Raw genomic sequence first — 12106 nt, 5'->3', positions numbered from 1 at the left:
CTGTATTTGGTCTCCTCATAGAGACAAACATGCTATAGCTGAAGGGACAGCATTTTGTTACCCAAAGATATACACATTTTTTAACCTATGTATATTACAAATATGCACATAATGGTATAACCTATATTATAGCAAAAGGTAGACTTTAAAAGTAGTAAAATATTTTTTTTTGGTTCATTATAGATTTTATGGTAAAATTAGAGATGTCATTACAAAGTACAATTGGTGGTGCACAAAGCCCCCATATGGGTCTGTAGGTGAACATTTTTAAGATTTATGGCTATTTAAAGGCGAGGAGGAAAAACAAAAAATAAAAATTAAGTAAACCGCAAAAAAAGAACAATTGCTGTGTCCTTATAGTGATAAGCAGTCCTTGTATTGTAGAACCTTCCAGCTCTAATGAAAGGGCGGTGAATGGATGAAGGTGTTGAGCGGCCAATGACTGTCCATGTAGACTCTAGTTTCCTCATGTCTGTCTGGAGGATCCCTCAACATACGATGGATTCGACAAACGATGGGTCATTTGGAACGAATTACCATCGTATGTTGAGGGACCACTGTATGGTCATGGACTGTTTTATCTACTCATAGACATAGTAATCCATGTGCAAGGCGGAAATCAAGTGCGTTGTAACCATTGCAGACCATTCTGTCACAAATCTTGGAGATTTGTAAATACAATTCCAAACAATATAGAATTCGGTCGTAGGAACACTCGGACCCCAACCGATTGCTAGGGTGAGCAGGGAGAATAGTGTAGCTCACTGAGACAATCCCATAGACTTACATTGTAAGTTTGTCTCCTAGCTAGTTCTAGCTATAAATCGCTGACTGCACACTCAGACTCTAACCGATCAAACCTTTAAACATGTCTCCACAACATATCAAAAGTGTTTTAAAGTGACAGTGACCATGACAGGACGCAGAGGTTTTTCTTTTTTGCACGTTTTTTTTCCCCCTTGATTTCTAATGGCCATACCTCTTTTAATTTTCCACCTACAGACCAATAGGAGGCTTGTTTTTTGCGCCTCCAGTTGTACATTGTAATAATCATAACCAAACAAAGGTATAGAAAAAAACGGCGACTCACCAAATTCACGTCTTCCGACTTCTTTATTTCGAGAAATACTCACAGGGAGGGGACATTCATAGGGAGGGGACATTTAGAGGGGGGGGGGGGGATACCAACAAGCTCCGTTTCGCTCCATGGTATGGCCGGATGAAGCACTGATCAGTGCGAAACAGAGCTTGTCGCCTGTTGGTATCTTCCCTGTAAATGTCCCCTCCCTATGAATTTATGTGAGTATTTCTCCAAATAAAGAAGTCAGAAGACGTGAATTTGGTGAGTCGCCGTTTTTTTCTATACCTTTGTTTGGTTATGAAGATTGTATTGCTGTGTTAACCAGAGCACCACCACACGCCCGCATCAGCAGAATACATCCACCTTCATCAACCACCACCCAACCCCCTCGCAGTGCCGGACTGCTTTGTATACGTACATTGTAATAAAATCACTCATACTTTCATTTAAAAAATCTACAGCGTGGGCCCTACCAGGGGAACGGAGTCTAAGGGGGATGGACTTGCAGCGGCAGGTAACCCCCAGGTCGTTCCACCCGATAGCGACTCAACCCCAGCTGACGGCTGAGACAGGCACGGTACAAGGGATAAGGCAAGAGCAAGTTCGGACGTAGCAGAAGGTCAGGGCAGGCAGCAAGGATCGTAGTCAGGGGCAACAGCAGAGGGTCTGGAACACTGGCTTGGAACATACACAAGAATGCTTTCACTGGCACTGAGGCAACAAGATCCGGCGATACCAGGAAGGGGAAGTGGGTTTTTATAATGAGGACACAGGTGAATGTACTGATTGGGCCAGGCGCCAATCAATGGCGCACTGGCCCTTTAAATCTCAGAGAGCCGGCGCGCGCGCGCCCTAGGGAGCGGGGCCGCGCGCGCTGGGACTGAGCCGACGGAGGACGGGACAGGTGAGGGGATTGGGATGCGAGCCACGGGCAGGCGCGTCCTGCTACGCGGGTCGCATCCCCGCCGGTTACACTAATGCAGCACTCCCGGTCAGCGGGTCTGACCGGGGCGCTGCATGGAGGTGAACGCCGCGAGCGCTCCGGGGAGGAGCAGGGACCCGGAGCGCTCGGCGTAACAGTACCCCCCCCCCCTTGGGTCTCCCCCTCTTTTTGGAGCCCAGGAACCTGTGAATGAGCTCCTTGTCGAGGATATTATCCTCGGGTTCCCAAGACCTCTCTTCGGGGCCACAATTCTCCCAATCTACGAGAATTTTGACCATTTTGGAAGCGAGGATTTCCTTTACAGCGAAGACATCAGAGGAGCCAGACACAGGAACTGGAGCGACAACCTTGGGGGAAAAGCGGTTAAGGATGAGAGGGTTGAGAAAAAAAACATAAAAGGAGTTAGGAATACGGAGAGAAGGGGGAAGGAGAAGTTTGTAGGAGACAGGATTGATTTGCCTCTTGATTTTAAATGGTCCAAGGTAACGTGGACCCAGTTTGTAGCTGGGAACGCGGAAGCGGATATACTTGGCAGAGAGCCACACTTTGTCCCCAGGAGCGAAGACAGGAGGAGTTCTTCTCTTCTTATCTGCATGTCTCTTCATACGAGACGAGGCCAGTAGGAGCGACTTTTGAGTCTCCTTCCAGATAACAGAGAAGTCCCGGGTAACTTCATCTACAGCAGGCAATCCGGAAGAAGTGGGAATGGGGAGGGGGGCAGAGGGTGACGGCCGTACACCACAAAGAACGGGGATTTGGCAGAGGATTCTGAATTTTTGAAATTGTACGAGAATTCAGCCCAGGGTAGAAGGTCGACCCAATCGTCTTGGCGGGAGGAGACAAAATGTTGCAAATAGTCACCAAGAATCTGGTTTACTCTCTCTACTTGTCCATTGGATTGGGGGTGATAGGAGGACGAGAAATTTAATTTGATTTTTAATTGGTTACAGAGAGCTCTCCAAAATTTCGACACAAATTGAACGCCTCTCTCCGAGACGATATGCGTGGGTAGCCCGTGAAGGCGAAAAATATGCAGAAAAAATTGCTTCGCCAATTGTGGCACAGAAGGAAGACCTGGAAGCGGAATTAAACGTGCCATTTTGGAGAAACGATAAACGACCACCCAGATGATGGTGTTGCCATGGGATACAGGCAGATCCGTAATAAAATCCATGGCAATTTGGGACCATGGCTGCTCGGGAACGGGTAGAGGAAGGAGGAGTCCAGCAGGCTTCTGGCGAGGGGCTTTATCCCGGGCGCAAACTGTACAGGCCCGAATGAAATCAGTGAAGTCACCCTCCAGCGTAGGCCACCAATACAAACGAGAAATAAGCTGGATGGACTTCTTGATGCCAGCGTGGCCAGCGAGGTGAGAGGAATGTCCCCATTTGAGGATCTTGAGGCGCTGGCGTGGAGGGACAAAGGTCTTTCCAGGAGGAGTTTGTCCAATAGAAGCTGGAGCAGAGGAGACCAGGCACTCAGGAGGTACAATATGCTGCAGAGGGACTTCAGATTCGGTGGCATCAGAGGAACGTGAAAGGGCGTCAGCCCTGACATTTTTGTCTGCAGGACGAAAGGGAATCTCGAAGTTAAAGCGGGCAAAAAACAACAACCACCTAGCCTGGCGAGGGTTCAGACGCTGGGCAGACTGGAGGTACGAGAGATTCTTGTGGTCAGTGTAAATGATAATGGGGTGTTTGGAACCCTCCAATAGATGCCTCCATTCTTCGAGTGCTAACTTGTTGGCTAGAAGTTCACGCTCTCCAATGGAGTAATTTTTTTCTGCTGGAGAGAAGGTTTTAGAAAAGAAACCACAAGTAATATTATGTCCGGTAGAGTTTTTTTGGAGAAGTACGGCTCCGGCTCTGACTGAGGAGGCGTCCACTTCCAGCAAGAAAGGTTTCGATGGATCAGGTCTGGACAGCACTGGAGCAGAAGCGAAGGCAGTTTTGAGGCGATTGAAGGCCTCATCCGCTTGAGGAGGCCATGATTTAGGGTTGGCATTCTTCCTGGTCAGGGCCACAATAGGGGCCACAATGGTGGAAAAATGGGGAATAAACTGTCGGTAGTAGTTAGGAAATCCCAGAAAGCGTTGGATAGCATGGAGTCCAGAAGGGTGTGGCCAATCTAAAACCGCTGACAGTTTGTCTGGGTCCGTTTGAAGTCCTTGGCCAGAGACTAGGTAACCTAGGAAAGGAAGAGATTCACATTCAAAGAGACATTTTTTCCATTTTGGCATACAGGTGATTTTTGCGGAGTCTCTGGAGCACTAGGGGGACATGGCGACGGTGTTCCTCTAAGCTAGAGGAGAAAATCAAGATGTCGTCCAGGTAAACCACAACACAGGTATATAACAAGTCCCGAAATATCTCATTAACGAAGTCCTGGAAGACTGCAGGAGCGTTGCAGAGCCAAAAGGGCATAACAAGATATTTGAAATGTCCGTCTCTGGTATTGAATGCGGTTTTCCACTCATCCCCTTTCCTGATGCGAATTAGATTATATGCGCCTCTTAAGTCCAATTTAGTGAAAATATTGGTGCCACGAAGACGGTCAAAGAGTTCAGAGATCAAAGGCAGGGGATAGCGGTTTTTGATGGTGATTTTATTTAAACCGCGGTAGTCAATGCATGGCCATAAGGAACCGTCTTTTTTAGAAACAAAGAAGAACCCCGCTCCAGCAGGGGATGAGGACTTTCGAATGAATCCCCTCTTTAGATTTTCCTGGATATAGTCGGACATGGCTTGAGTCTCTGGGGCGGACAGAGGGTAGATCCTGCCCCGGGGTGGAGTAGTACCAGGAAGAAGGTCAATAGGGCAGTCATAAGGCCTATGAGGTGGTAAAATCTCTGCTTGTTTTTTACAGAAAACATCGGCAAAGTCCTGGTAGGCCTTGGGAAGACCTGATATAGGTGGAGCCACAGGGGTTTGACAAATGGGATCAGAGACGTGAGGCAATGTTTGAGACAAGATGAACCCCAACTCTTGATCTCCCCGGTGGTCCAGTCAAGGGTAGGAGAATGACGTTGGTGCCATGGCAGAGGATGATTTCAGAGGTGCAGTTGGGTAGGACAAGAAATTAAATTTTTTCGTGATGCAGTCCAATGCACATAAGCAGGGGTTCTGTGCGGTAACGCACAGTGCAGTCTAATTTTTCTCCGTTGACTGAAGAAATGTGGAGAGGTCTGAAGAGACTGGTCACAGGGATGTTGAATCTATTAACAAAAGAGGCCAAAATAAAATTTCCTGCAGAACCGGAGTCCAAGAAGGCCACAGCTGAGAAGGAGGAGTTAGCAGAAGGAGAAATCCGTACAGGCACAGTGAGACGTAGAGAAGCAGAATTCACACCTAGAGCTTTCTCACCTTTGTGAGGTAACGGAGTGCATCTCTCCTGACGCGGAGGGCGGATAGGACAGTCTTTTAGGAAGTGTTCGGTACTAGCACAGTACAGGCATAGATTCTCGTTACGGTGGCGAGTCCTCTCTTGTAGGGTCAGGAGGGACCAATCCACTTGCATAGCCTCCTCGGCAGAAGGCACAGGAACAGATTGCAGTGGACTAGAGAAGAGAGGAGCCGGGGAGAAAAATTGCCTGGTGCGAACAAGATCCTTTTCCTGTCTGAGCTCCTGGTGTCTTTCAGAGAAACGCATGTCAATGCGGGTGGCCAAATGGATAAGTTCAGACAGGTTAGCAGGAATTTTTCGTGCGGCCAGTACATCCTTGATGTTGCTGGATAAGCCTTTCTTGAAGGTCACGCAGAGGGCCTCATTGTTCCAGGATAATTCTGAGGCGAGGGTATGAAACTGGATGGCGTATTCGCCTACGGAAGAACTTCCTTGGACTAGGTTCAGCAAAGCAGTCTCGGCAGAGGAGGCCCGGGCTGGCTCCTCAAAGACACTACGAACTTCAGTGAAGATGGACTGGACAGTGGCAGTGACAGGATCATTGCGGTCCCAGAGCGGTGTGGCCCATGACAAGGCCTTTCCAGACAGGAGACTAACCACGAAAGCCACCTTAGACCGTTCTGTGGGGAATTGGTCCGACATCATCTCCAAGTGTAGGGAACATTGAGACAGGAAACCATGGCACAGTTTAGAGTCCCCATCAAATTTGTCCGGCAGGGACAGGCAGAGGCTAGGAGTGGCCACACGCTGCGGAGGAGGTGCAGGAGCTGGCGGAGGAGATGGTTGCTGAAGCTGTGGCAGAAGTTGTTGCAGCATGACGGTCAGTTGGGTCAGCTGCTGTCCCTGTTGCGCTATCTGTTGAGATTGCTGGGTGACCACCGTGGTTAGGTCAGCGACAACTGGCAGCGGGACCTCAGCGGGATCCATGGCCGGATCTACTGTCAGGATCCGGATGGGTATGCAGTGAGGATACTGGTGGTGGATCCTCTGTGTCAGTGGGGTGATGACGTGGGCCGTACCAGGGGAACAGAGTCTAAGGGGTTACTTGTTTTCACCAGAGCCCACCGCAAAGCGGGATGGACTTGCAGCGGCAGGTAACCCCCAGGTCGTTCCACCCGATAGCGACTCAACCCCAGCTGACAGCTGAGACAGGCGCGGTGCAAGGGATAAGGCAAGAGCAAGGTCAGACGTAGCAGAAGGTCAGGGCAGGCAGCAAGGATCGTAGTCAGGGGCAATAGCAGAGGGTCTGGAACACTGGCTTGGAACATACACAAGAACGCTTTCACTGGCACTGAGGCAACTAGATCCGGCGATACCCGGAAGGGGAAGTGGGTTTTTATAATGAGGACACAGGTGAATGTACTGATTGGGCCAGGCGCCAATCAATGGCGCACTGGCCCTTTAAATTTCAGAGAGCCGGCGCGTGCACCGGGACTGAGCCGACGGTGGACGGGACAGGTGAGGGGATTGGGATGCGAGCCACGGGCGGGCGCGTCCCGTTACGCTGGTCGCATCCCCGCCGGTTACACTAATGCAGTGCTCCCGGTCAGCGGGTCTGACCGGGGCGCTGCATGGAGGTGAACACCTCGAGCGCTCCGGGGAGGAACAGGGACCCGGAGCGCTCGGCGTTACAGCCGTATGGCGCTCTGGCATAATATTGTTGTATTAGTAAGTTGCTTTATTATACATTTTGACACATACACAGGTTATTTCTTTTTCTTGACAACCTCTTTAATGTTGTTATGTTCTATGAATGTACTAAGTCTGTCGTGAAGCCTCAACTGTTCCCACTGTGTCCAATTCCTGTGGAGACTGTTCTATAAATTCACAGTTCTTATGCTAAAGACACCTTATCATCCCCGGAGACTAAATCTTTTCCTCTCCAAGTGGAGGGAGAGCCCTCTTATCTTTTGAGGGGGTTTTATCTGGAACAGTTTTTCCCCATATTTTTTTGCATGGTTCATAAACGTCTCTTGTCCAGACTAAACAAATGTAATTCCTTTATTCTTTTCTCAATATAATACTCCAGCCCCTTCTTAGTTTAGCTGCGGCATTTTTACTCTATCCAGCCCCATAATGTCCCTTTTATGAACCAGTGACCAAAACTGGACAGCATATTCCATGTGAGGTGGCACAAATGCTTTATAAAGGGGAGTATTATGTCCTGTCTCGCGAGTCCATGCCTCTTTTGATACATGACAATATCCTGCTGGCCTTAGTAGCAGCTGCCTGACTTTATGCTGTTCTGTAGTCTATAATCTACAAGTCACCAGATCCTTCTCTACCAGTGACTCTCCCAGTTTTACTCCCCTAGGACTTATGATGCTACAGAATATTAGTGCCCAATTGCTTAACTTTACAGTAATCCACATTGAACCGCATTTTGCCAAGGCAATGCCCAGACACTAAGTGTGTCCGAGTCAGCTTATAACTTATGCATGTGTGGTGACCCACGGTGATGGCGGAGACCACGAGGTGTAGCTGTGTAGGTGGATGGGGCAAGATGGTATTAATCCCAGGGGCAAGGTGTTATTAACCCCTAATGTTCGTGACGCCAGAGGGTTTTTTGGGTAACGGAACCACCCAAACAGTATCTCCGCTATTCCAATAGCTAGGCAGTGAAAATGAGAGTCTCCAACTAGGTTATAGTTTAACTGAGACTTAACTGAGGTCAGAAAGGTGTTATTATCTTCACAGCTCGGCCAGAATCCCAGAGAGGTGTCCAGGAACACAGAAGGACCTCGCAGCTTGCTGGGACCAATTCTAATTCTAATAGATTTTAGATAATTTACATGAGGCTTGACTAGACTGTAGATAGTGACAGCAGACATAGACTTGACTTACTGGAAGTGACTGTAGAATTGAGTCTTCCAGGTACTGGACACTAGCACTGAGATGTCTGGTGTTTGCTGGTCTCAGTAAAGTGATGATGGTACGAGCAAAAGAATTTTGATGGCCACCCCCTTATATAGAGGGGGGCTGAGCCAAAGCCCATTGGTCAAGCCGCAGGTCATGTGTCAAACTGGTGCCCTCTGGGAAACATGTGATAACATAAACATAACATGTGACATTTCACAGGTCCTTTAGACATTTACTGGAGTCCTCCAAAGGTCCTTTATACTGACTATAATCCTATTACATTAAATAACATTTTAATAACAGGAGGGGAGACACTGCAGGAAAGAGAGCCCCCATGTCACCGAGAGACTTGACAGGGCCTAAGTGTAGTGCAAGACCATGTCCTGTACTGGGACATCACTCGTCTTCCATAGACTGTACCACAAAAGCTCGATGTCATATGTAAAGATATAAACAGAGCGGATTATCCCATCCTCTATATAATTAATAAATAGGTTATACAAAAGCGGGCCCAGTACAGAACCTTCTTATCTTGACCTTTTTTTTCTTGTTCTCTACAGATGTCCAGAATTGTCTTAAGAAACATTTATATGAAAAAACTGAGAAACTTCTAGAGAACAAACCTCCAAGATGTAACCAGGAAGAGGAAAGTTTTCCATTGTCTACACGTTACGTGAACCTCATCATTGTCTCCACTGATCAGTTTAGGGAACGCTCTGAGAATGAGCTGATAGAGACCGGGGTAAGACATGAGCAATATATAAAGGAGACCCAAAATAAATTACAGCGCATTTCCCCCAACAAGATGTTCCGCTGGTGCCCCCGATCCAGACTTGTGCCACATATGGTGATGGTGAGCGGAGTGCCCGGTGTAGGGAAGACCACGCTGATGCAGAAGTTTGTCTATGACTGGGTGAGGGGCGTTCTCTATCAAAGATTCTCTTTTGTCTTTTTCTTCAAATTCCGGGAGCTGAACAGACTGGATGAGGTTAGTCTGGAGACAATGATCCTCCAACAATACCCACATCTGGGGCAGCAGCTTGGAAACCTCTTACAAGATCCAGAGAAACTTCTCTTCATATTTGATGGATTAGATGAAAGCAATCATACAATGGATTTCACATCCCATCACTTGTGCTCTAATCCTAGACAGCCCCAACATTGTGGTCAGATTGTGGTTAGTTTGGTGAGAAAGTCTCTTCTGAATGGTTGTTCTGTCCTTATGACCAGTCGCCCAACCAGATTGGCATCAATTGATTGTAAGTTTTTCGAGAGAATAGTAGAAATCACCGGGTTTTTTCCAGAAGAACGACAGACGTACTTTGAGAATTTCTTCTCGGACCCTGAACTGGCAGAAAAGGCTTTTACTTATGTGAAGCAGAATGACACATTGTACACGTTCTGTTACCTCCCGTCCTACTGCTGGATTATCTGTACAGTATTATCCAGGAGCTTCCAGACAAGTAGTGATCAGCCGGCGTCATTATTACCCAAAACAGTGACGCAGCTCTTTGCCATATTTGTCGCCAACATTCTGTCCAATCACAGCCTGGACAAAAGTGACGCTCAGAAGATGCTACAGTCCATCGGATGGATGGCACAATATGGAGTCATGAATCACAGGATTATTTTTGATGATCCAGATCTGGGTTCTTTTAATGTGGACAATAATTCAAAGCTCTTATCAAGTTTTGTGATAGAATCCGAGGAACCTGTGACCTATTCCTTCTTACATCTCACTGTTCAGGAATTCTTCTCTGCCTTGGTGCATTATGTGGATTATTCTCCTGAGAAGTTACAGGAATCACTAAATAAAGCCAAATCCTATCCTGATGGACGTGGTGAAATGTTCCTCCGTTTCCTGTGTGGTCTATCAGACGGCTCCACCGGGTCAATACTAACTGGATACCTGGGCAAACAAGTAGTTCAGGCCTCCATATATGTCATCACTTGGCTGAAGAACTTTATTCTAGAAGAACAGAGGGAAAGGGGAGACAAGAAGAGACGTCTTCTCAGGACATTCTTCTATCTGTTTGAATCCCGGAATAAGCCTCTAGTGGAGGAATCATTACAATCATACAGAAGACTTGACCTTTCTCATATTCGCATGTCGGCTCTAGACTGCACAGTGTTATCATTCATCATGGAAACCTACACAAATATAGAAGAATTAATTCTAAATGCATGTTCCATAGGCCGTGAAGGATTAGAGAGACTTGCACCAGCTTTGCATACAGTGCATTATCTGAGGTAAATTACTAATTCTCTTTCCTCTTTATATTGTATAAATGTTATAACACAAAGCTGATAAATGTATTGTGCTTATTCTTCATGTCTGTTAGTATGGGTCCTATAATGAAGAAGATGGGGTCAGATTCCGATGGTAATGTTAGTTATGAAAGGGTTGAGAAAAAGGTTATCTTGTACATATAAAAGAAGATCATCAATATTTTGTTTGCAGTGTTGAGCAAACTTTTCAAATCTTTGATTAGTCAGGTTTGCAGAGTTTTGCCAAAAAGTTCAGTTTGGGGCGAATGAGTTTGGACTCAACCCAGTAGTTGTATAAAATGGCGAGCAGGGGTGCTGGTCTGGAGGTAGTAATAACCAGTAAACAGCAGAGGTAATGGTAGTACAGTGGTCCCTCAACATACGATGGTAATCCGTTCCAAATGGACCATCGTTTGTTGAAACCATCGTATGTTGAGGGATCCGTGCAATGTAAAGTATAGGACAGTGGTCTACAACCTGCGGACCTCTAGATGTTGCAAAACTACAACACCCAGCATGCCCGGACAGCCAACGGCATTAGACACAGGTTCAGCTCCTGAACGCGCGTCATAGGAGGTGAGTGGGACGAGGGCGTACAAGTACGCCCTCCGCCCCCAACAGGTTAAAAATACTTTTTTTTTTTTATAATATTTTTCAAGAACTGTAGTAAAGTGGCACTCTTTACTCTACAACAATTAGACAATGCATTTTCTCAACTCACGTTTTATATTGTATATTTTTTTTAAACTAGAAGTCTGCTGCATAAAGTGGCGCTCTTTGATCGGCAGCAATTAGACAATGGGTTTTCTTATCTCTCTAAATATTTCCTTTTCTCAATATTTTTCAACAATTATAAATCTGGTGCATAAAGTGGCATGCTTCGAAGTGCAACAATTGGACAATGCGATTATAATTCTCCCCTACTAATTTTGAGGATAATATTTTGAACAATCCAGTAGACCACATGAAGTGGCCCTTTTTGATCGACAACAATTAGGCAATGTGTTTTCTCAACTCTCAAACTATATGGAGGCATTAGATGACTGTGATGATTACAACATAAAGACTGTATTGTCTTTAGCTGAGTCCTGGCTACTAGACACATGACAGGGAATCGGAGCTGCAGAGGTGGATGTGGAAAAATGTAATCCATCTCCGAAACTATTGGGCACTCTGGGGGCTTATCCATTTTTTTGTGGATTTTTGGGAGAGTATTAAAGGAGTACTCCACTGCTCAGCGTTTGGAACAAACTCTTCTGAACGCTGGAGCCGGGAGCTTGTGACGTCATAGCCCCGCCCCCTAACCACATCACACCCGCCCCCTCAATGCAAGTCTATGGGAGGGGGCGTGACGGCTGCCACGCCCCCTCCCATAGACTTGCATTGAGGGGGCAGGGCGTGACATCATGAGGGGGCAGGGCTATGATGTCACAAGCTCCCGGCTCCAGCGTTCGGAACAGTTTGTTCCAAACGCTGAGCAGTGGAGTACCCCTTTAATTAAGGGGATTTTGGGAAACTGTGAAACTAGGAAAGTAGCAAGCTTTGGGGTAATT

At 46.9% G+C, this 12106-nt stretch overlaps 1 protein-coding gene and 1 long non-coding RNA gene across 9 annotated transcripts in view; one reads left to right on the top strand and one right to left on the bottom strand.

The window, feature by feature from the left end:
- LOC130358174 (NACHT, LRR and PYD domains-containing protein 3-like) overlaps window positions 1-12106 on the top strand; it is a 123383-nt gene that overhangs the window by 62517 nt on the left and 48760 nt on the right. For all 4 annotated transcript variants that reach the window (XM_056561036.1, XM_056561038.1, XM_056561035.1 and 1 more), the window contains one exon: window positions 8846-10535. In XM_056561036.1, coding sequence (XP_056417011.1) covers window positions 8846-10535 — 1690 coding nt within the window. The remainder of the gene's footprint in view (window positions 1-8845; window positions 10536-12106) is intronic.
- Window positions 10300-12106, bottom strand: part of LOC130358180 (uncharacterized) — a 68686-nt gene continuing 66879 nt past the window's right edge. For 3 of the 5 annotated variants that reach the window (XR_008889420.1, XR_008889421.1, XR_008889422.1), the window contains one exon: window positions 10345-10436. This is a non-coding gene — a long non-coding RNA (uncharacterized LOC130358180). Of the gene's footprint in view, window positions 10437-12106 lie in introns of all 5 variants that reach the window. The other 2 variants (XR_008889423.1, XR_008889425.1) reach the window with 2 other exon arrangements.

This window comes from Hyla sarda, chromosome 2 (genome assembly GCF_029499605.1).
Source record: "Hyla sarda isolate aHylSar1 chromosome 2, aHylSar1.hap1, whole genome shotgun sequence".
NCBI classification, from domain to species: Eukaryota; Metazoa; Chordata; class Amphibia; order Anura; family Hylidae; genus Hyla; species Hyla sarda.
Note: the sequence above shows the minus strand (reverse complement) of the source record. Positions and strands in the feature narration are given on the sequence as shown.